This window comes from Salvelinus fontinalis, chromosome 2 (assembly GCF_029448725.1).
Source record: "Salvelinus fontinalis isolate EN_2023a chromosome 2, ASM2944872v1, whole genome shotgun sequence".
NCBI classification, from domain to species: domain Eukaryota; kingdom Metazoa; phylum Chordata; class Actinopteri; order Salmoniformes; family Salmonidae; genus Salvelinus; species Salvelinus fontinalis.
In genome coordinates this window covers 24,036,836-24,061,498 of record NC_074666.1, presented here as the reverse complement: position 1 = coordinate 24,061,498, position 24,663 = coordinate 24,036,836, and the positions used below count along the sequence as shown (strand labels likewise).

General features: G+C 42.2%; 1 protein-coding gene across 1 annotated transcript; it reads left to right on the top strand.

The window, feature by feature from the left end:
• The first annotated feature begins 906 nt into the window (after positions 1-906).
• Positions 907-24,018, top strand: LOC129815077 (annexin A4-like). Its single transcript, XM_055868424.1, has 13 exons — positions 907-1,003; positions 2,729-2,775; positions 11,312-11,399; positions 16,023-16,117; positions 17,665-17,778; positions 17,965-18,055; positions 20,148-20,227; positions 20,491-20,547; positions 22,162-22,255; positions 22,552-22,647; positions 23,355-23,413; positions 23,533-23,655; positions 23,762-24,018. The coding sequence occupies exons 2-13, from the start codon at positions 2,767-2,769 to the stop codon at positions 23,813-23,815; spliced, it is 960 nt and encodes a 319-aa protein (XP_055724399.1). The 5' UTR covers positions 907-1,003; positions 2,729-2,766; the 3' UTR covers positions 23,816-24,018.
• The last annotated feature ends 645 nt before the right edge of the window (positions 24,019-24,663 follow it).

Sequence of the window (24,663 nt, the reverse complement as noted above, 5' to 3'; positions counted from 1 at the left end):
AGCCCAGACTAGAACCCTATCTAACATCTCTGGAGAGCCCTGAAAATAGCTGTGCAGCAACGCTCCCCATCCAACCTGACAGAGCTTGAGAGGATATGCAGAGAAGAATGGGAGAAATTCCCAAATACATGTGTGCCAAGCTTATATCGTCATACTCAAGAAGACTCGATGCTGTAATCAATACCAAAGGTGCTTCAACAAAATACTGAGTAAAGGGTCTAAATACTTATGTAAATGTGATATTTACGTGTTTTATTTGTAATACATTTGCAAAAATGTCTACACCTGGTTTTCTATGTCATTATGGCGTATTGTGTGTAGGTTGAGGAAAATATTTCATTATATACATTTAGAATAAAGCTGTAATGTAACAAAATGTGGAAAAAGTAAAAGGGTCTGAATACCTTCCGCAAACCTGGTTTGAAAAACAAATAAAGCAACACCTCTCTACCAATTAACAACACATCATATCATCGTGTGACTCCACTATTACTTCTGGTTTTTATATCAATATTTGCGCATGAAGGCGTTTCCACCGCCATTCTCACATTATACATTTAACCGACAAAGATCCAACAATTTTCTGTCAGCATTTATAAATTGTACCGGCATTTCATGTTTACATCACTTTTTCATGCGTCAGGTAATTCATCCGCATGAAATGGTTGTATGTGAACCCGGTTAATGAAATTAACTTTTTTCCCCTATTTGTATATTCCAATCTAGTATATGGGATGACTGGCTATTTGTCCTCTTGTAGCATAATACAAATAAAATACAAGAAGTATGTTGCAGAGAGATCTAGGTGGTAAGCAAAAGGCCAAGGTACCATTAAGAGAGATATGAAGCTCTTGACTGTGAAATATAATGTGACCTGCGCTAGTGTAAGTATAAAAGGGTGGGACCGAAAACCTTTCTGTGTCAGCCACTGGGCTGCGTTTTAAAGCCGACCTTCCGTTCTCAGAAGAGTTCCGTTTTGTCACCACTCCAGTCTTCCTCATTTGTAAGTAAATATTTTACTGTCATTTTAGGATGAGGTTAAAATAGGCACAAATAAGCTATAGATTTGTGTTTTCGTTTTTTCGTTTTTTTTTTACTAGAAGCTTTAGAATAGTATTTCTGACACATTCAAGGGTGTGTCTCGAACATAAACTAAACCTCAGAAATTATTCTTCCATTGCTGGCCGCTAGCCGACAGGCATCGCTTCCTGAGACCTATTGTTGATTTGATTTAATTGGTCCTTAACATTACACCCACAATCAGGGAAACAACAAACAATTATAATAACTGTGTTGGGTAACAATGTCTCCATATTTACCTATATTTACGAAAGATTTGTAGTGCCTGCGTAGTGGTGATTTTGTGAACTGCATTTCATTGGTTGCATTTACTCCAGTGGGTTAATGGTCATTTTGACGTAAAAGGTGCTCTAAATGCACCATCAGCATTATCCGCATAATGTGCAGGGGTGATCACAATGAAAGAATGTACTGTATATCTAGTAGGCTATTTCTAATGTTTTGATGTGGCAGTGGGACAGAGGCAGATGTCAAAAGGGTTCTTGTTGTACCAAGTATTTTCACCCCAAACTAACATAACGCAGCAGGCTTAACGGACCAGATGTATACAGTGAAAGAGTTGTTATCCTTGGCTAATGTTCCAGCGGCACAATATGGATAACACCCCTGGACTAAAATATATATTTTTGCATTTGAAATGGGACTATAAAGATTGTAGGCTCCCTATATTATTAGAATCATTATAAACATAAACTAGTGACCGCCTGAGGCAATATGCCCTGCCCAGAGACTGATGTATTTTGTCTCAATTGGACTTCCTGGGAACTGTTGTGAGAATTGTTTCAGTGGGTAAAGTTGGTCTCTTAGAATAGAACACTAGCTAAATACCCACTGGCCCTCTCTTACTGAGTAGTGTAATTACAGGTGTGTGTGTAATTAGTTGACCTGTGAAGATTGTTCCGCTGGGAAGACTGGATGATGAAATGTGTTTTGGGTAATCGCATACAGTCAGTAGTGGAAAAAGTACCCAATTGTCATACTTGAGTAAAAGTTAACATACCTTAATAGAAAATTACTCAAGTGAAAGTCACCCAGCAAAATACTAATTGAGGAAAAGTCTAAAAGTATTTGGTTTTAAATATACTTAAGTATCAGAAGTAAATGTAATTGCTAAAATATACTTCAGTATCAAAAGTCAAGGTATGAATAATAAAGAAATCCTTGAATTAGGAAAACCAGAAGACACAATCTTCTTTTTTTTTTAATTTATGGATAGCCAGGGGCACACTCCAACATCATTTACAAATGAAGCATTTGTGTTTAGTAAGTTCGCCAGATGAGAGGCAGTAGGGATGACCAGGGTTGTTCTCTCTATAAGTGTGTGAATTGGACCATTTTCTGTCCTGCTAAGCATTCAAAATGTAACCAGTCATTTTGGGTGTCAGGGAAATATATGGAGTAAAAGGTACATTACTTTCTTTAGGAATATAAAAGTTTTTAAAATATATAAATAGTAAAATACAGATACCCCCCAAAAATGATCTAAGTAATACTTTAAAGTATTTTTACTGAAGAACCTTTCACAACTGCATACAGTATTAATGAGAGAGCAATGCTGTTTCATCTGCTTTCAAAGCTCACCACATTGTTCAATGAAGAACACATTACTAAGAATCCTAAGAAGTGATAACAATTTTTCTTTTCATAGATTTCCCATCTCTCTTGATTAAGTTTTGAAACTCTACAATGGCAGCGGTAAGTCCCAGCACCCAACGTGTGTACTGTAGTACGCTTTGTGACTGGACTAGGAATGATAGTGGTCAACATTTTCATACATTTGCATGCATGCTCACATTTGAATTAGGTTTTGTTTGCTTAGTCTTGGAGTTTATTTTCTTATCAAATTGTATTTGTTACATGCGCCGAATACAACCGTGTAGACCCTACCGTGAAATGCGTACTTACAAGCCTTTAACCAAATCAAATTGTATTTGTCACATACACATGGTTAGTAGATGTAGAGAAACTCTTGTGCTTGTAGTTCTGACCATACAGTAATATAACCTAACAATTTCACAACAACTACCTTATACACACAAGTGTAAAGGGATGAAGAATATGTACATAAAAATAGTGGGGCAAAAGTATTTAGTCAGCCACCAATTGTGCAAGTTCTCCCACTTAAAGATGAGAGAGGCCTGTAATTGTCATCATAGGTACACTTCAACTATGACAGACAAAATGAGAAAAAAAAATCCAGAAAATCACAGTGTAAGATTTTTAATGAATTTATTTGCAAATTATGGTGGAAAATAAGTATTTGGTCACCTACAAACAAGCAAGATTTCTGGCTCTCACAGACCTGTAACTTCTTCTTTAAGAGGCTCCCCTGTCCTCCACTCGTTACCTGTATTAATGGCACCTGTTTGAACTTGTTATCAGTATAAAAGACACCTGTCCACAACCTCAAACAGTCACACTCCAAACTCCACTATGGCCAAGACCAAATAGCTGTCAAAGGACACCAGAAACAAAATTGTAGACCTGCACCAGGCTGGGAAGACTGAGTCTGCAATAGGTAAGCAGCTTTGTTTGAAGAAATCAACTGTGGGAGCAATTATTACGAAATGGAAGACATACAAGACCACTGATAATCTCCCTCGATCTGGGGCGCCACGCAAGATCTCACCCCGTGGGGTCAAAATGATCACAAGAACGGTGAGCAAAAATTCCAGAACCACACGGGGGGACCTAGTGAATGACCTGCAGAGAGCTGGGACCAAAGTAACAAAGCCTACCATCAGTAACACACTACGCCGCCAGGAACTCATCCTGCAGTGCCAGACATGTCCACCTGCTTAAGCCAGTACATGTCCAGGCTCGTCTGAAGTTAGCTAGAGAGCATTTGGATGATCCAGAAGAAGATTGGGAGAATGTCATATGGTCAGATGATAACAAAACGGTATATTTTGGTTAACTCAACTCGTCGTGTTTGGAGGACAAAGAAAGCTGAGTTGCATCCAAAGAACACCATACCTACTGTGAAGCATGGGGGTGGAAACATCATGCTTTGGGCCTGTTTTTCTGCAAAGGGACCAGGACGACTGATCCGTGTAAAGGAAAGAATGAATGGGGCCATGTACCGTGAGATTTTGAGTGAAAACCTCCTTCCATCAGCAAGGGCATTGAAGATGAAACGTGGCTGGGTCTTTCAGCATGACAATGATCCCAAACACATCGCCCGGGCAACGAAGGAGTGGCTTCGTAAGAAGCATTTCAAGGTCATGGAGTGGCCTAGCCAGTCTCCAGATCTCAAGCCCATAGAAAATCTTTGGAGGGAGTTGAAAGTCTGTGTTGCCCAGCAACAGCCCCAAACATCACTGCTCTAGAGGAGATCTGCATGGAGGAATGGGCCAAAATAACAGCAACAGTGTGTGAAAACCTTGTGAAGACTTACAGAAAACGTTTACCTCTGTCATTGCCAACAAAGGGTATATAACAAAGTATTGAGAAACTTTTGTTATTGACCAAATACTTATTTTCCACCATAATTTGCAAATAAATTCATAAAAAATCCTAGAATGTGATTTTCTGGATTTTCTTTTCTCATTTTGTCTGTCATAGTTGAAGTGTACCTATGATGACAATTACAGGCCTCTCTCATATTTTTAAGTGGGAGAACTTGCACAATTGGTGGCTGACTAAATACTTTTTTGCCCCACTGTATATGAACGAGTGATGGTACAGAACGGCATAGGCAAGATGCAGTAGATGGTATAGAGTACAGTATATACATATGCGATGAGTAATGTAGGGTATGTAAACATATTAAGTGGCATTGTTTAAAGTGGCCAGTGATACATTTTTTTACATCGATTTTTCCATTGAGTCAATATGTTGCCAGCAGCCACTCAATGTTAGTGGTGGCTGTTTAACAGTCTGATGGCCTTGAGATAGAAGCTGTTTTTCAGTCTCTCGGTCCCTGCTTTGATGCACCTGTACTGACCTTGCCTTCTGGATGATAGCGGGGTGAACAGGCATTGGCTTGGGTGGTTGTTGTCCTTGATGATCTTTATGGCCTTCCTGTGACATCGGGTGGTGTAGGTGCGTTGTGCAGACCTCACTACCCTCTGGAGAGCCTTACGGTTGTGGGCGGAGCAGTTGCCGTACCAGGCGGTGATACAGCCCGACAGGATGCTCTCGATTGTGCATCTGTAGAAGTTTGTGTGCTTTTGGTGACAAGCCGAATTTCTTCAGCCTCCTGAGTTTGAAGAGGCGCTGCAATTCAGTTTGTCCGTGATGTGTACGCCGAGGAACTTAAACCTTACTACCCTCTCCACTACTGTCCCGTCGATGTGGATAAGGGGGTGCTCCCTCTGCTGTTTCTTGAAGTCCACGATCATCTCCTTTTGTTGACGTTGAGTGTGAGGTTATTTTCCTGACACCACACTCCGAGGGCCCTCACCTCCTCCCTGTAGGGCGTCTCGTCGTTGTTGGTAATCAAGCCTACCACTAGTGTCGTCTGCAAACTTGATGATTGAGTTGGAGGCGTGCATGACCACACAGTCGTGGGTGAACAGGGAGTACAGGAGAGGGCTCAGAACGGACCCTTGTGGGGCCCCAGTGTTGAGAATCAGCGGGGTGGAGATGTTGTTACCTACACTCACAACCTGGGGGCGGCCCGTCAGGTAGTCCAGTACCCAGTTGCACAGGGCGGGGTCGAGACCCAGGGTCTCAAGTTTGGTAACGAGTTTGGAGGGTACTATGGTGTTAAATGCTGAGCTGTAGTCGATGAACAGCATTCTCACATAGGTATTCCTCTTGTCCAGATGGGTTAGGGCAGTGTGCAGTGTGGTTGCGATTGTGTTGTCTGTGGACCTATTGCGGCGGTAAGCAAATTGGAGTGGGTCTAGAGTGTCAGGTAGGGTGGAGGTGATATGGTCCTTGACTAGTCTCTCAAAGCACTTCATGATGACAGAAGTGAGCGCTACGGGGCGGTAGCCATTTAGCTCAGTTACCTTAGCTTTCTTGGAAAAAGGAACAATGGTGGCCCTCTTGAAGCATGTGGGAACAGCAGACTGGAATAAGGATTGATTGAATATGTCCATAAACACACCAGCCAGCTGTTCTGCGCATGCTCTGAGGACGCGGCTGGGGATGCCGTCTGGGCCTGCAGCCTTGTGAGGGATAACACGTTTAAATGTTTTACTCACGTCGGCTGCAATGAGTTAAAGAAATAGAATTAAGAAAATAGCTACAGCTTAGTCTAGGTCATTTCTACATGTAAGTACTGCAGGGGTAAAGTGACTACGCATAGATAATAAACTTGAGTAGCAGCAATGTAAAAACAAAGAGGGGGGGATTATGTAAATAGTCCGGATGGCCATTTGATTAATTGTTCTGCAGTCTTATAGCTTGGGGGTAGATGCTGTATCAACAGTGTATTAATTCAAGTTTACATAAAGATGGGTGATGGAAATGGGCCCTAAAAACACAAAATCCTTACTGCTGTAGGCTAACTGACAAGCCTGCTTTTTGAAAATATCAGCCATAGAGCAGATGACGTAGTCTGGCATACACTGTAAACAGTAGATACCAGTGGAGGCTGCTGAGGGAAGGACGGCTCATAATGGCTGCAATGGAGCGAATGAAATGGCATCAAACATGTAGCTTTCCACTCCAGCCATTACCACGAGCCCACCCCCCCCCCCCTCTTCCGTATTGTCGTGTCCTGTATATATATATATTTACACCTTTTCTTCACATATCTTTTATTTATTTTATTATCCAAGAACTCAACTACAAAAGCTTTCCTGCAAAAGCTTTCCTGCAACCCGCTTCACCAATTACAATTAGTATTATTTACCTCAATCTGAAAATCCATCGTGGAAGATAGCCAGGGGCTAATTCAGAAGCTAGCCTGAAAGCTAACCAGAAGCTACTCCGATAGCTAGCCAGAAGCTAATCTGTAGCTGCCCCGAAATTAGCCGGTTTGCTGGCTAGCGTTGGTGTTTCAGCTGCCCACGTTTTGCGGTCATCAGCTATTCCTTTAGCTCGATAATCTACCGGCACTTTTGTGCAACGCGACTCGGACCGGAGCATTCCGGGACTTTTTTTCTCTCAGTTTCCCCGGATTCCAACCGCAGGCTCTGGACACTTGCACCTTGATTTCGCAGCTAGCTAGCTGCATACCGTGTGACTATTGGCTTACGTCGACCCCGGAGCAACAAACAGACCTACAAACAGACCTCCATCCTATGCTGCTACCGATAGCCATATACCCGGCCAGCTGTCTGGATCGCCACGACCCCAACCAACCTCTACTCACTGGACCCTTATTGATCACTCGATTAAGCATGCCTCTCCTTAATGTAAATATGCCTTGTCCATTGCTGTTCTGGTTAGTGTTTATTGGCTTATTTCACTGTAGAGATTCTAGCCCTGCTCTCTATACCATATCCAACCTCTCAGTTCCACCACCCACATATGCGATAACATCACCTGGTTTCAATGATGTTTCTAGAGACAAGATCTCTCTCATCATCACTCAATACCTAGGTTTACCTCCACTGTATTCACATCCTACCATACCTTTGTCTGTACATTATTCCTTTAAACTATTTTATCGCCCCCAGAAACTTCCTTTTACTCTCTGCTCTAGTAGCTCTAGGCGACCAATTCTCATAGCTTTTAGCCGTACCCTTATCCTACTTCTCCTCTGTTCCTCTGGTGATGTAGAGGTGAATCCAGGCCCTGCAGTACCTGGCTCCACTCCTATTCCCCAGGCGCTCTCTTTTGATGACTTCTGCAACCGTAATAGCCTTGGCTTCATGCATGTTAACATTAGAAGCCTCCTCCCTAAGTTTGTTTTGTTCACTGCTTTAGCACACTCTACCAACCCGGATGTTTTAGCCGTGTCTGAATCCTGGCTTAGAAAGACCACCAAAAATTCAGACATTTTTATCCCCAATTACAATATTTTCAGACAAGATAGAACGGCCAAAGGGGGCGGTGTTGCAATCTACTGCAAAGACTGCCTGCAGAGTTCTGTTATACTATCCAGGTCTGTTCCCAAACAATTTGAACTTCTACTTTTAAAAATCCACCTCTCTAAAAACAAGTCTCTCACCGTTGCCGCCTGCTATAGACCACCCTCTGCCCCCAGCTGTGCTCTGGACACAATATGTGAACTGATTGCCCCCCATCTATCTTCAGAGCTCGTGCTGCTAGGCGACCTAAATTTGAACATGCTCAACACCCCAGCCACCCTACAATCTAAGCTTGATGCCCTCAATCTCACACAAATTATCAATGAACCTACCAGGTACCACCCCAATTCCGTAAACACGGGTACCCTCTAAGATATCATCCTAACAAACTTGCCCTCCAAATACACCTCTGCTGTTTTCAACCAAGATCTCAGCGATCACTGCCTCATTGCCTGCATCCGTAATGGGTCAGCGGTCAAACGACCTCCACTCATCACTGTCAAACGCTCCCTGAAACACTTCAGCGAGCAGGCCTTCCTAATCGACCTGGCCGGAGTATCCTGGAAGGATATTGATCTCATCCCGTCAGTAGAGGATGCCTGGTCATTTTTTTAAAATGCCTTCCTCACCATCTTGAATAAGCATGCCCCATTCAAGAAATTTAGAACCAGGAACAGATATAGCCCTTGGTTCTCTCCTGACCTGACTGCCCTTAACCAACAGAAAAACATCCTATGGCGTTCTGCATTAGCATCGAACAGCCCCCGTGATATGCAACTTTTCAGGGAAGCCAGAAACCAATATACACAGGCAGTTAGAACAGCCAAGGCTAGCTTTTTCAAGCAGAAATTTGCTTCCTGCAACACAAATTCAAAAAAGTTCTGGGACACCGTAAAGTCCATGGAGAATAAGAACACCTCCTCCCAGCTTCCAACCGCTCTGAAGATAGGAAACACTGTCACCACCGACAAATCCACTATAATTGAGAATTTCAATAAGCATTTTTCTACGGCTGGCCATGCTTTCCACCTGGCTACCCCTACCCCGGACAACAGCACTGCCCTCCCCTCTGCTACTCGCCCAAGCCTTCCCCATTTCTCTTTCTCCCAAATACAGTCAGCTGATGTTCTTAATGAGCTGCAAAATCTGGACCCTTACAAATCAGCCGGGCTAGATAATCTGGACCCGTTCTTTCTAAAACTATCTGCTGAAATTGTTGCCACCCCTATTACTAGCCTCTTCAACCTCTCTTTCGTGTCGTCTGAGATCCCCAAAGATTGTAAAGCAGCTGCGGTTATCCCCCTCTTCAAAGGGGGGGACACCCTTGACCCTAACTGCTACAGACCTATATCTATCCTACCCTGCCTTTCTAAGGTCTTCGAAAGCCAAGTCAACAAACAGATTACCGACCATTTCGAATCACACCACACCTTCTCCGCTATGCAATCTGGTTTCAGAGCTGGTCATGGGTGCACCTCAGCCACGCTCAAGGTCATAAACGATATCGTAACCGCCATCGATAGGAAACAATACTGTGCAGCCGTATTCATTGACCTGGCCAAGGCTTTTGACTCTGTCAATCACCACATCCTCATTGGCAGACTCGACAGCCTTGGTTTCTCTAATGATTGCCTCGCCTGGTTCACCAACTACTTCTCTGATAGAGTTCAGTGTGTCAAATCGGAGGGTCTGTTGTCCGGGCCTCTGGCAGTCTCTATGGGGGTGCCACAGGGTTCAATTCTTGGACCGACTCTCTTCTCTGTTTACATCAATGATGTCGCTCTTGCTGCTGGTGAGTCTCTGATCCACCTCTACGCAGACGACACTATTCTGTATACTTCTGGCCCTTCTTTTGACACTGTGTTAACAACCCTCCAGGCGAGCTTCAATGCCATACAACTCTCCTTCTGTGGCCTCGAACTGCTCTTAAATACAAGTAAAACCAAATGCATGCTCTTCAACCGATCGCTGCCTGCTCCAGCCCGCCTGTCCAACATCACTACTTTGGACGGCTCTGACTTAGAATATGTGGACAACTACAAATACCTAGGTGTCTGGTTAGACTAAACTCTCCTTCCAGACCCACATCAAACATCTCCAATCCAAAGTCAAATCTAGAATTGGCTTCCTATTCCGCAACAAAGCATCCTTTACTCATGCTGCCAAACATACCCTTGTAAAACTGACCATCCTACCAATCCTCGACTTCGGTGATGTCATTTACAAAATAGCCTCCAAAACCCTACTCAATAAATTGAATGCAGTCTATCACAGTGCCATCCGTTTTGTCACCAAAGCCCCATATACTACCCACCACTGCGACCTGTACACTCTCGTTGGCTGGCCCTCGCTTCATACTCGTCGCCAAACCCACTGGTTCCAGGTCATCTACAAGACCCTGCTAGGTAAAGTCCCCCCTTATCTCAGCTCGCTGGTCACCATAGCAGCACCTACCTGTAGCACGCGCTCCAGCAGGTATATCTCTCTAGCCACCCCCAAAACCAATTCTTCCTTTGGATGCCTCTCCTTCCAGTTCTCTGCTGCCAATGACTGGAACGAACTACAAAAATCTCTGAAACTTGAAACTGGAAACACCTATCTCCCTCACTAGCTTTAAACACCAGCTGTCAGAGCAGCTCATAGATTACTGCACCTGTACATAACCCATCTACAATTTAGCCCAAACAACTACCTCTTTACCTACTGTATTTATTAATTAATTTATTTTGCTCCTTTGCACCCCATTATTTCTGTCTCTACTTTGCACTTTCTTCCAATGCAAACCAACCATTCCAGTGTTTTTTTATTTTTTTATTTTACTTGCTGTGTTGTACTCACTTCGCCTCCATGGCCTTTTTATATTTTTATTTATTTATACATATATCTGTTTGCCTTCACCTCCCTTATCTCACCTCACTTGCTCACATTGTATATAGACTTATTCTTTTTCACTGTATTATTGACTATATGTTTGTTTTTACTCCATGTGTAACTATGTGTTGTTGTATGTGTCGAACTGCTTTGCTTTATCTTGGCCAGGTCGCAATTGTAAATGAGAACGTGTTCTCAATTTGCCTACCTGGTTAAATAAAAAATAAATAAATAAATAAATAAAAAGGTGCCACCAACCTCCTGTGGTAGATATAGAAAATAAATGTATCACTGTTACTGAACCTTTTGAGATGTGTATGCTTGTGCGTGTGTGTACCCATAGCTTATTTCTCAAACTACAAGGGAGAGTGACTGCGATACCAATGCATGGGCCGTTTAAACGTATGCCATGTAACTTTCTCCCACTGTAGATTGGCAACCGTGGAACCGTGGTTGAAGCCACTGCTTTCAATGTAGAGGAGGATGTGAACCGTCTGAGAGGAGCCATGAAGGGGGCTGGTGAGTGATAGGCCGGATGTGTGCGTTAGTATCACTTTTTTTTCTTCTCAGAAAGCGTTATATCCTAAAATAGTTTGTCCTTTCCATGAAAGCCCCAACCTACCTTCCTGTTATACAGTATGCTATGCAGTGCCTTCGGAAAGTATTCAGATCCCTTGACTTTTTCCACATTTTGTTACGTTACAGCCTTATTCTAAAATTGATTAAATAGATTTCTTTCCTCATCAATCTACACACAGTACCCCATAAAGACAAAGCAAAAACTGGTATTTAGATATTTTTGCTAATTTATAAAAAATAGCACTGAAGTATCACATTTACATAAGTATTTAGACCCTTTGCTCAGTACTTTGTTGAAGCACCTTTGGAAGTGATTACAGCCTCGAGTCTTATTGGGTATGATGCTACAAGCTTGGAACACCTGTATTTGAGGAGTTTCTCCCATTCGTCTCTGAAAATCCTCTCACGCTCTGTCTGGTTGAATGGGAAGCGTTGCTGCAAAGCTATTTTCAGGTCTCTCCAGAGATGTTAGATCAGGTTCAAGTCCGGGCTCTGGCTGGGCCGCTCAAGGACATTGAGACTTGTCCCGAAGCCACTCCTGCGTTGTCTTGGCTGTGTGCTTAGGGTCGTTGTTCTTACATCTGCTCCTGCCATGCCCTCTACTGCTCATCCTTTGTCTCCTTGACGTCTCTCTGTCTCTCTGTCTCTGTGTGTGTGATTGTATGGGCGGAGACAGGTGTGCTGGAGTCAGAGCAGATCCCCACCAGCTGTAACCTCTTCCATAATCAAGACCTCTACAAATACTCAGTCCTGCCAGATTGTAATCTCTGCTCATTCTACCCGCTCTGACTCTAGTCCCTGTCTCCAGTTTCACGTCTCCTTATCCTGCTACTCTGCCCTGGATTCCCCACTCTACTTCTCCCCTGGATTCCGCTCTGGATCTTCTTACCCTGTCCCAACCCCTCTCGCTCCAGCCTCTGCCTCGGCACCTGGTTTCCTGCCTGCCCGAGCTTCCCTTGGCTTGCATTCCATCTTCCCCCTGTGTTTCAATAAATTCCTTGGAAATGGTTGTCCTTCTGGAAGGTTCTCCCAACTCCACAGAGGAGCTCTGTCAGAGTGACCATCAGATTCTTGGTCAGGGAGGTGACCAGAGATGAACAGAGCAAAGTACAGACAGAACTCTGCTTAACAGTTGTCCTGTTGGAGAGTGAAAGTTCCCCCCAGTCTGAGGTCCTGAGTGCTCTGGAGCAGGTTTTCATCAAGAATCTCTGTACTTTGCTCTGTTCATCTTTGCCTCATTCCAAACTAGTCTCCCAGTCCCTGACGCTGAAAAACATCCCCACCCTGCTTCACCATAGGAATGGTACCAGGTTTTCGCCAGGCTTCCTTGCTCGCACACACTTTTTCAGTTCTGCCCACACATTTTCTATAGGATTGAGGTCAGGGCTTTGTGATGGCCACTCCAATACCTTGACTTTGTTGTCCTTAAGCCATTTTGCCACAACTTTGGAAGTATGCTTGGGGTCATTGTCCATTTGGAAGACGCATTTGCGACCAAGCTTTAACTTCCTGACTGGTGTCTTGAGATGTTGCTTCAATATATCCACATAATTTTCCTACCCCATGATGCCATCTATTTTGTGAAGTGCACCAGTCCCTCCTGCAGCAAAGCACCCCCCATGCTTCACGGTTGGGATGTTGTTCTTCGTCTTGCAAGCCTCCCCATTTTTCCTCCAAAGATAACGATGGTCATTATGGCCAAACAGTTCTATTTTTGTTTCATCAGACCAGAGGACATTTCTCCAAAAAGTATGATCTTTATCCCCATGTGCAGTTGCAAACCGTAGTCTGTCTTTTTTATGGTGGTTTTGGAGCAGTGGCTTCTTCCTTGCTGAGCAGCCTTTCAGGTTATGTCGATATAGGACTCTTTTTACTGTGGATATAGATACTTTTGTACCTGTTTCCTCCAGCATCTTCACAAGGTCCTTTGCTGTTCTGATTTGCACTTTTCGCACCAAAGTACGTTCCTCTCTAGGAGACAGATCACGTCTCCTTCCTGAGCGGTATGACGGCTGCGTGGTCCCATGATGTGTATACTTGCGTACTATTGTTAGTACAGATGAACGTGGTACCTTCAGGCATTTGGATATTGAAATACATCCACAGGTACACCTCCAATTGACTCAAATGATGACAATTAGCCTATCAGAAGCTTCTAAAGCCATGACATAATTTTCTGGAATGTTCCAAGCTGTTTAAAGGCACAGTCAAATTAATGTATGTAAACTTCTGGCCCTTTGGAATTGTGACACAGTGAAATAATCTGTTAACAAGAAATTTGGCGTGGTTAAAAAATGAGTTTTAATGACTCCAACCTAAGTGTATGTAAACTTAGGACTTCAACCGTACCTGAGCTCAATTTCGAATCTCATAGCAAAGGGTCTGAATACTTACATGAATAAGGTATTTATGTTTTTTGTTTTTAATACATTTGTTAAAATTTCTAAAATTGTTTTCGCTTTGTCTTTATAGAGTATGTGTAGATTGCTGAGGAAATTGTTACTTTTGGATTAAATAAAACGATGTGGAAAAAGTCAAGGGGTCTGAATTATTTCCGAAGGCACTATAAGTGCAGTCACAATTTGTATTTCTTCTAGACCTCAATACAGGCGCCCTACACGACTGTAGTTCCTGTACTTTCCATTCTGATGATCTCATTTATTCCTCTAATTGTGCCCTGAGTACTTTCTTTCTACACTCCAGTATACTTGACTCATCTGTAGCCTTTACAGTATTTTGCCTTTCTCTTGTTCTATTTGAAAGTTAGGATTGCATTATCATTGCCTTGCTGATGTACAGTACCATTCAAAATTTGGGACTCACCTACTCATTCAAGGGTTTTTCTTTATTTTCTACATTGTAGAATAATAGTGAAGACATCAAAACTATGAAATACCACACATTGAATCATGTAGTAACCAAAAAAGTGTTAAACAAATCAAAATACATTTTATATTCTTCAAAGTAGCCACCCTTTGCCTTGATGACAGCTTTATACACTCTTGGCATTCTTTCAACCAGCATCATGAGGTAGTCACCTGGAACAGGTGTGCCTTAAGTTAATTTGTGGAATTTCTTTCCTTCTTAATGCATCTGAGCCAATCAGTTGTGTTGTGACAAGGTATGGTTGGTATACAGAATATAGCCATATTTGGTAAAAGACCAAGTCCATATTATGGCAACAATAGCTCAAATAAACAAAGGGAAAATGACAGTCCATCATTACTTTAAGACGTGAAGGTCAGTTAATTTGGAAAATTTCAAGAACTTTGAACAAGAACTTCAAGTGCAGTCACAAAAACTATCAAGCGATATGATGAAACTTTCTCTCATGAGGACCACCACTGGAAAGAACGACCCAGAGTTACCTCTGTAGCAGAGGATGAGTTCATTAGAGTTACTAGCCTCAGAAATTGCAGCCCAAATAAATGCTTCAGAGTTCAAGTAACAGACACATCGCAATATCAACTGTTCAGAGGAGAATGTGTGAATCAGGCCTTCAAGGATGAATTGCTACAAAGAAACCAATACAATGACCCAACACACCGCCAGGCTGTGTAAGGGCTATTTGACCAAGAAGGAGAGTGATGGAGTGCTGCATCAGATGACCTGGCCTCCACAAACACCTGACCTCAACCCATTTGAGATGGTTTGGGATGAGTCTGACCGCAGAGGGAAGGAAACGCAGCTAACAAGTGCTTAGCATATGTGGGAACTCCTTCAAGACGGTTGGAGAAGCATTCCAGATGAAGCTGGATTCGTCTTGGAATGCCAAGAATGTGCAAAGCTGTCATCAAGGCAGTGTGGCTACAATGAAGAATCAACAATATATATATATAATATGTTTTGCTAACACGTTTTGGATTACTACATGATTCCATATGTCTTATTTCATAATTGTAATGTCTTCACTATTCTACAATGTGAAACTTCTACAAAATAGTACAAATAAATTAAAACCCTTGAATGAGTAGGTGTCCAAACTTTTGACTGGTACTGTATATATTGTGTATCTGTACCGGTCTCTATGCTGTACAATGCAGAAAAAAACATTGACCATTGTAAGAATATAAAACATACTTTTCTTTAAAAAAATGAAATTAAAATCCTGTACAATTTGTCTCTAAATGGGTGACTCTTGGCACCATGTTTGGAATGCTGATGCTTCACCTGACTCTGAGATGTATATGTGCCATCGGTTTCTAATACATCGAAACAGCTATGCCCATGGGACCAAGGGGAGGAGCTTGGGAACAGGAAGTGTGTCAGTTCAGCATTCATGTTGAACTCTGAGCGCTTTTTATAGCTGTGATATCAGGGAGATATTTCTGTCCATTATTTATATTGAAAATGCAGCCACACTATGGACAAGTGCCATTTAATGTCAAAGTTCTGTCAGTGTCAAGTTTTAACATTGACATCTCAAACAATGTGTGAAATATTGTATTCTTAATTGCAATGGTGATCGATGCTGTTTTGTCAATAGCAAGTTATTTTATCTTATAATGCAGCATTATAATGTGAAGGTATACAGTAATGTTACTCTGTGATGTTTTCTTATAGGCACTGATGAGGCAGCTGTCATTGAGGTCCTGGCACGTCGTACCATTGCTCAGAGGCAACGCATCAAGGAGGCTTACAAGCTGACCGTGGGGAAGGTAATAAGTGTTCATTTTTACTTATATCAGATAGCACGACGATTCCCCCTGCACTGGTTGAGGGACGAAGACCGTTGCGTAGGCAATGGACAATACCTGTGTTTATGACATTTCTCATATCCCAGTTTGAATTATCAGACTATTCTTAAGTTTTCCAAAGCCAAACAATGCCAGCTCCAGTAATTGAGGAAGACTATTTAGATATTCTTATATTAGATATAGTTCAAGTGCATGGCAGGAGTATGCAGGGATTGTGTAAATAGTTACATGTATAATCTTCGTTCCTGGTGTGTGGTTTTGTGTGTTACTATGGGTGTGGTGGTGTCTGTCTGGTGTTAATGTTTACGTTGTGCTGACAGTTGGTGCCTCGGGTTCATCATTAACTCTTACAAACAGATGGTGTTGTGGACAGAGGATAGAGAGAGGATTATCTACCTTCAAAGATTAGGTGAATAATACTCCTCATGAGGGTTGAAGACCAGTTTCAGTCAGGATACTGCATTGTGTGTTTAAGTGAAGTAGGAAGATTACAGAGTGACAGACTCTATGTTAAATAATAACTTGACATTTAAAACCGAAAGGGAAGTCTGATCAATGTTTACTCTACTGGTGGGTGATTATCTGTACTATTTCACATGTACAAGTGTGGAATTTATATGTGTGAATTGTTAATGTGTTTTTTGCCTATCTCACTCTCCCACTCTCCCTGAAACAATGTCTCAGCCATTATGAACAGCACCCCTCAAGGGCACATCAACAGCTTTTCACCTTATCAGCAACCTTTCTTTCGGGTTACACTCAAACAGCTAGGCTACCTTCTGCCCTACTGAAACAGTGAGATAGGAGCTGTTATGTGGTCTGGCATAAAATTAATTGTTGATAAAGTTATCTAGACCCCTTAGGGTGACGCACAATTGGCCCAGCGTCGTCCAGGTTAGGAGAGGGTTTGGCCGGGGGGCTTTACTTGGCTCATCGCGCCCTACCGACTCCTTGTGGCAGGCCGGGCGCCTGCAGGCTGATCTCAGTCCTCAGGTGAACAGTGTTTCCTTCCGACACATTGGTGAAGCTGGCTTCCGGGTTAAGCGAGCGGGTGTTAAGAAGTGCGGTTTGGCGGGTCATGTTTCGGAGGACGCATGACTCGACCTTCGCCTCCTGAGCCCGTTGGGGAGTTGCAGCGATGAGAAAAGATCGAAATTGGGGGGTAAAATTCAATAAAATAAATTAAAGTTATCTAGACCCATGGTTGAATGAGAATGCTTGCCAAGGGGAAGGGCAAATATTGCTAGTGGAATCCTCCTGGTCAGAAACAGGGAGACATACAGTGTGTGGGGACACCCAGACAGACGAGGTCACGCTTTACTAGCTGCGTCGTGTGTTCAACTCGTCTGCAGCCACACCCTTCTGGCAGTTGAATTGCATCTATAATGTGCTAGTTTAAACAATCTGAGATATGAGTGTATTGAGAAATCGCGAATGCTTAGTTGAGCGCTAGGCAGGGGATTGTGTCCATTGGACCCATTTTAAATGTCTGTGTAATGCCCCTGTAGGACCTGGCAGATGATCTGCAGGGAGAGCTGACGGGGAACACTGAGAAAGTGGTGCTGGGCCTCCTAATGATCGCTCCTAAGTATGACGCTTACGAGCTGAGGACCGCTATAAAGGTCAGAGGTTATTACTGCCAGGGAGACCGTCTCAATGGGGATATATGTAACACTTTTCAATACTGTACATCTCAGAGCTATTGACATTGTATGGGGCTATTCACCTCATCCACCACCCATGTGTTGCCTAACACTACTCAATGAAGTATTTACATATCTCTCCACATCTATTTTACTGAATGCTAGGGTTCTGGAACAGAGGAGGCTGCTCTCATTGATATCCTGGCCTCAAGGACAAATGCTGAAATTAGAGCTATCACGGAGGTCTACATGAAAGGTACATCACAGTACACAGCCTCTCTGTGCAATGTATTGAATCTCCATCTGTGTAAGAGTGCTGTGTTTTAAACAGGCAGCCGAATCAGATATAGATATATACACACACACACAGTTGAAGTTGGAAGATGACATACACCTTAGCCAAACACATTTAAACTCAGTTTTTCACAATTCCTGACATTTAATCCGAGAAAAGATTTGCTGTTTTAGTTCAGTTAGGATCACCGCTTTATTTTAAGAATGTGAAATGTCAGAATAATAGTAGTGATTTATTTCAGCTTTTATTTATTTCATCACATTTCCCGTGGGTCAGAAGTTTACATACACTCAATTAGTATTTGGAAGAGTTGCCTTTAAATTGTTTAACTTGGGTCAAATGTTTCAGGTAGCTTCCCACAATAAGTTGGGTGAATTTTGGCCCATTCCTCCTGACAGAGCTGGTGTAACTGTCAGGATTGTAGGCCTCCTTGATCACACGCTTTTTCAGTTCTGCCCACAATTTTCTTTTTAATGGGATTGTGGTCAGGGCTTTGTGATGGACACTCCAATACCTTGACTTTGTTGTCCTTAAAGCCATTTTGCCACAACTTTGGAAGTATGCTTGGGGTTATTGTCAATTTGGAAGGCCCATTTGCGACCAAGCTTTAACTTCCTGACTGATGTCTTGCGATGTTGCTTCAATATATCCACATAATTTTCTTGCCTCTCATGATGCCATTTATTTTGTGAAGTGCACTAGTCCCTCCTGCAGCAAAGCACCCCCACATGATGCTGGCACCCCCGTGCTTCACGGTTGGGATGGTGTCTTCAGCAAGCCTACCCCTTTTTCCTCCAAAGATAACGATGGTCATTATGGCCAAACAGTCCTAGTTTTGTGTCATCAGACCAGAGGACATTTCTACAAAAAAGTACGATCTTTATCCCCATATGCAGTTGCAAACCGTAGTCTGTCTTTTTTATGGCGATTTTGGAGCAGTGGCTTCTTCCTTGCTGAGCGGCCTTTCAGATTATTACGATATAGGACTCGTTTTACTGTGGATATAGATACTTTTGTACTTGTTTCCTCCAGCATCTTCACAAGGTCCTTTGCTGTTGTTCTGGGATTGATTTGCACTTTTTTCGCACGAAAGTACGTTCATCTCTAGGAGACAGAACGCGTCTCCTTCCTGATTGCTATGATGGCTGCGTGGTCCCATGGTGGTTATACTTGCGTATTATTGTTTGTACAGATGAACGTGGTACCTTCAGGCGTTTGGAAATTGCTCCCCAGGATGAACCAGACTTGTTGAGGTATACAATCCCTTTTCTGATGTCTTGGCTGATTTCTTTTGATTTTCTCATGATGTCAAGCAAAGAGGCACTGAGTTTGAAGGTAGGCCTTGAAATACATCCACAGGTACACCTCCAATTGACTCAAATGATGACAATTAGCCTTTCAGAAGCTTCTAAAGCCATGACATAATTTTTTGGAATTTTCCAAGCTGTTTAAAGACACAGTCAACTCAGTGTATGTAAACTTCTGACCCACTGGAATTGTGATACAGTGAAATAATCTGTCTGTAAACAACTGTTGGAAAAATTACTTGTGTCATGCACAAAGTAGATGTCCTAACCGACTTGCCAAAACTTTAGTTTGTTAACAAGAAATTTGTGGAGTGGTTAAACTTGTTTTAATGACTCCAACCTAAGTGTATTTAAACTTCCGTCTTTTGACCAATCAGATCAGCTCTGAAAAAGATCTGTGATTGGTCAAAAGACCAATTAGTGGAAAAATATCTGAATTGGACTGCCTTTGTAAATGCAGCCCATTTATCACATGTGGTGTATGGTACAAGTCGACACCTTAGTATTGATCACTGTGTATAACGAATAAATCTGATATAAGATATCGGTGTCTAGTCCTCTTTAGAGTGTATGAGAATTATTATTGTTTTCTGTACAGCAACATTAAACTTTTGTTACCTGCCAAAGCTATTGACAGAGTGTTCACAAACCGTTTCAAGTGTTGTGGTTAGAACTGCCTAGTCAGACCACTGGGTCTTAGATCATTCATAACTTCTACTTATTTTTACTCAATCATGTGATGACAGAACATGGGAAGAGCCTGGAGGATGATATTGAGGCTGATACTTCTGGAATGTTCAAGAGGGTTTTGGTCTCATTGCTCACGGTGAGAATCTTCCAGTATTGATCTCTCTAAATGCACACCTGGTTCACCTTCACATTCCAACAATCAAAGGAAAGCAAACAGAACTACAGTACATGGATTGTTGTAAGGGAAATAGTTTGTCCTCCTTCACTTCATCGTTATGTACAGTTTAACACATAGTGGATGATTTGTAGGTTTTAGAGGTCTCTTATAACTAGGTAATGATCATGTCATTGTCTGACTCATTGCTAACATGGCCTCTGCCTCTGTGCTTTGACTGACAGGCAGGGCGAGATGAGAGCAACACTGTGAATGAGACTCAGGCTGTGCAGGATGCGAAGGTGAGGATATGGACCCAGAGGAGTGATCTGGCTCTGTCTAACTCAGTAGCACATGCTGGGGTATCAGGATCAATGTGCAATAATAGTGTTTAACATGATTTATAATGACTACCTCATCTCTCTACCCCACACATACAATTATCTTTGAGGTCCCTCAGTCAAGCAGTGCATTTCAAACACTGATTCAACCACAAAGACCAGGGAGGTTTTCCAATGCCTCGCAAATAAGGGCACCTATAGGTAGATGGGTAAAAAATAAAAACAGCAGACATTGACTGTCCCTTTGAGCATGGTGAAGTTATTAATTACAGTTTGAATGGTGTATCAATACACCCAGTCACTACAAAGTTACAGGCGTCCTTCCTAACTCAGTTGCCGGACAGGAAGGAAACCGGTCAGGGATTTCACCATTAAGCCAATGGTGACTTTAAAACAGTTAGTTTAATGGCTGTGATGGATGGATCAGCAACATTGTAGTTACCCCACAATACTAGCCTAACTGACAGAGTGAATAGAAGGAAGCTTGTAGAGAATAAAAATATTCCAAAACATGCATCCTGTTTGTAACAAGGCACTAAAGTAATACTACAAAAAAAGTGGCAAAGCAATTCACTTTTTGTCCTGAATACAATGTTTTATGGTTAGGGCAAATCGAATACAACACATTACGGCATGCCGCTCGTAATTTTCAATGATAGCAGCAACTGTTATGTATGTGCTTGTAATCGTTAAGGACTGGGGAGTTTTTCATAATAAAAATAAACGGAATGGAGCTAAGCATAGGCAAAATTCTAGAGGAAAACCTGGTTCAGTCACCTTTCAGTAGGACAATAACCTCAAAAATAACAAATCTACACTGGAGTTGCTTACAAAGACAGTTCATGTGGCTGAGTTAGACTTTCAAACAGAATGAAGTAAGAACTACGGCAAGACCTGAAAATAGTTGTCTAACAATGATCAATCAATTTGACGGAGCTTGAAGAAATTTGAAAAGAATAATGGGCAAATTTTGCACAATCCAGGTGTCAAATCAAATTGTATTAGTTATATGCACCGAATACAACAGGTGTACACCTTGCAGTGAAATGCTTACTTACGAGCCCCTAACCAACAATGCAGTTTAAAAAAATGCAATGCAAAATAGTCTGGGTAGCCATTTGATTAGGTGTTCAGGAGTCTTATGGCTTGGGGGTTGAAGCCTCTTGGACCTAGACTTAGTGCTCCGGTACCATTTGCCATGCTGGAGCAGAGAGAACAGTCTATGACTAGGGTGGTTGGAGTCTTTGACAATTTTTGTGGAAAGCTTTTAGACTTACCCAGAAAGACTCACAGCTATATTTGCTGCCAAATGTATTGACTCAGGGGGTTGAATACCAATCAAGATATATTAGTGTTTTATTTTTTACATTACATTATGTTAAAAATTGTCTTCCACTTTGTGTTTAGATCATTGACAAAAAAAATCACAATAAAATCCCACTTTGTAACACAACAAAATGTGGAAAAAGTAAAGGAGTGTGAATACTTTCTGAATGCACTGTATGTCCCAAAAACAGTCAGTGTTCGGAGATTGTACTTTTGGGTTTGTGAAATGCTTTTGCTGTGGGTTCTCAGGATATCTACGAGGCTGGGGAGGCTTGTTGGGGAACAGATGAGGTCAAGTTCCTCACTGTGCTCTGTGTGAGGAACAGAAACCACCTACTCCGAGGTAATTGCCCCCACATTATAGCGGAGTTTGTTAGATCTTGTTTTGGGAGTGGGAAGTGATCGAATTTGCCCTTTGTTTTATGATTCAGTGCAACATTCAAATTTGTTTATTACTCTTTACAGTGCTCTACTTTAATAAAGAAAATGTATACTTCCACATTGATTTTACTACAGAAATTAATGTACAGACACAGTTCTGCTGTCCTCTTGTGGTGATTTGGGGAACAAATATTTTATAACGGCTTACTCATTCAAACAGTGATTCCACATCTCTCTGCCCGTCTCTCATTCCCTCAGTGTTTGAGGAGTATCAGAAGATCTCTGGGAGGGACATCGAGGATAGCATTAAGAGGGAGATGTCTGGCTCTCTGGAGGATGTTTTCCTGGCAATAGGTCTGTCTGACGGATCCAATTTGTTTCACTGCCTCTTGTAATAATGTACTGAAGACAGATCCCATTGGGGGTCAAACTGGTTGAATTAACGATGTTTCCACGTAATTTCAACCGAAAAATTCACTGTGATGACTTTGAATCAACATGGAAAATGTATGACATTTTTTTTCCCAACCGACTTTTAACAAACTTTCACGATGAATTCACATTAGTTGACAACTCAACCAAATGTAAATCAAAACTAGACGTTGAACTGACATCTGTGCCAAGTGGGAATAGCCTTGACTGAGAGTCAGATCAGTTCTGATGAAAATAAGCACATAAAGAGTATCCTGAACCAGACTGTAAGGGCACAGTGCTATAATTAAGCAATAAGGCACGAGGGGTGTGGTATATGGCCAATATACACAGCTAAGGACTGTTCTTAGGCACGATGCAACTAAGGTGCCTGGATGCAGCACTTAGCCGTGGTATATTAGCCATGTTCTACAAACCCCAGAGGTGCCTTATTGCTATTATAAACTGGTTACCAACGTAATTAGAGCAGTAAAAATATGTTTTGTCATATCCGTGGTATACGGTCTGATATACCATGGCTGTCAGCCAATCAGCATTCAAGGCTCGAACCACCCAGTTTATAATACTCATTTGAAACTAAATCTTGTTCAGCTGCCATGCCTGATATATCGCTTTTTTATTTTTTGCAGTGAAGTGTCTCCGAAACAAGCCAGCATTCTTTGCAGAGCGGTTATACAAATCCATGAAGGTGAAGCCTTTTTTTTTTTTACGTACTCTCCCATGAAGTGTGCATATCTGCCTACACTTGTGGGTTATCAGACAGAATTTGTCAGAATGTTGACAGTTCCCTCCCTCCTGTCTCCTCAGGGTCTGGGAACCACAGACAGCATCCTGATTAGAATCATGGTGGCTCGGGCCGAAATTGACATGTTGGACATTAAGACCGAGTTCTCTAAGGCGTATGGGAAGACTCTCCATTCCTTCATCAATGTGAGACCCTGGTCACTAGAGATTGAGTAATGATTTAAAATGTAGATTTGTGCCCATTTCTTTCTGTTATCTTGAAGTAATCCGAATGTGTGTCTGTATTGTTAAGGGAGACTCATCTGGAGATTACCGCAAAATCTTGCTGGAGTTGTGTGGAGAGTAGGGCAGTGAACGTCTAGGACATCATTCAACGATGACCTCACTCTGCAACAACACCATTGGTGCCTCTCCTATCTGCCGGTCCCTTTGCTTCCAGCTCTCTCAATATCCTCAGCTCTTCTGTGGCCCAAACATTTCAGAGACTAACCATGATGCCTTTTTTCACAGTTTGTATTACTAATTAAACCAAAGACAAGTGACATTTTACAGCTGCCTGCATGTCTTTATTGATCCCCTGCTGCAGCTTTAATTCTTGTTGTTGTTTAGAGAGAGCTGTTGCCACATCTCAGGAAGCATAAAATATGGACCTTACTGACCTCTGCCTTCCACCTCTGTCTCAGCAGAAGGACATTTTCATCTCTGACTGATTGAAGTCCATTTAATTAATTTGTTTGAATGGCTCATTTTGTTGAGTCAGCTCTGAGTCATTTGACTTATTTGGATGTTAGTCTGATTTGGAAGAAAATTAAGTATGTAGTTAATCATTTCACCCAGGCCCTCATACGCCTACAGCCTAATCACAGAGAGTTGTGAGAATCAAACGCTGTAATGTTGAATCCTTCATAAAGGAAGATGTGGTAGTACCTGTTAATACCATGGGGTGGAGCCGTTACCATTCTCTGGTGTGGGATAAACTCAGGAACGAGTTAAGAGTTCCCGAAACAGAGAAGCTACATTTAGAGCAATCTTAGGTGGCTGGAAACATAATTTGTAGTTTATTTGTTAGGTCTAAACTAAAGGTTATTCCATAAGCTTTACAGTTGGTGGATCACTTCACTGGCTCCGAGAAGAGAGACCTTATACTGTTATAATATTAAACTGCATGACTTCGGAAACAGTTGCATCATTCTA

Excerpts from the sequence above, each read along its gene's own strand:
- LOC129815077 (XM_055868424.1), top strand. Across the intron at positions 16,118-17,664 it reads ACAAGCTGACCGTGGGGAAG|GACCTGGCAGATGATCTGCA; the intron begins GTAATAAGTGTT and ends ATGCCCCTGTAG. Across the intron at positions 20,548-22,161 it reads AGGCTGTGCAGGATGCGAAG|GATATCTACGAGGCTGGGGA; the intron begins GTGAGGATATGG and ends GTGGGTTCTCAG.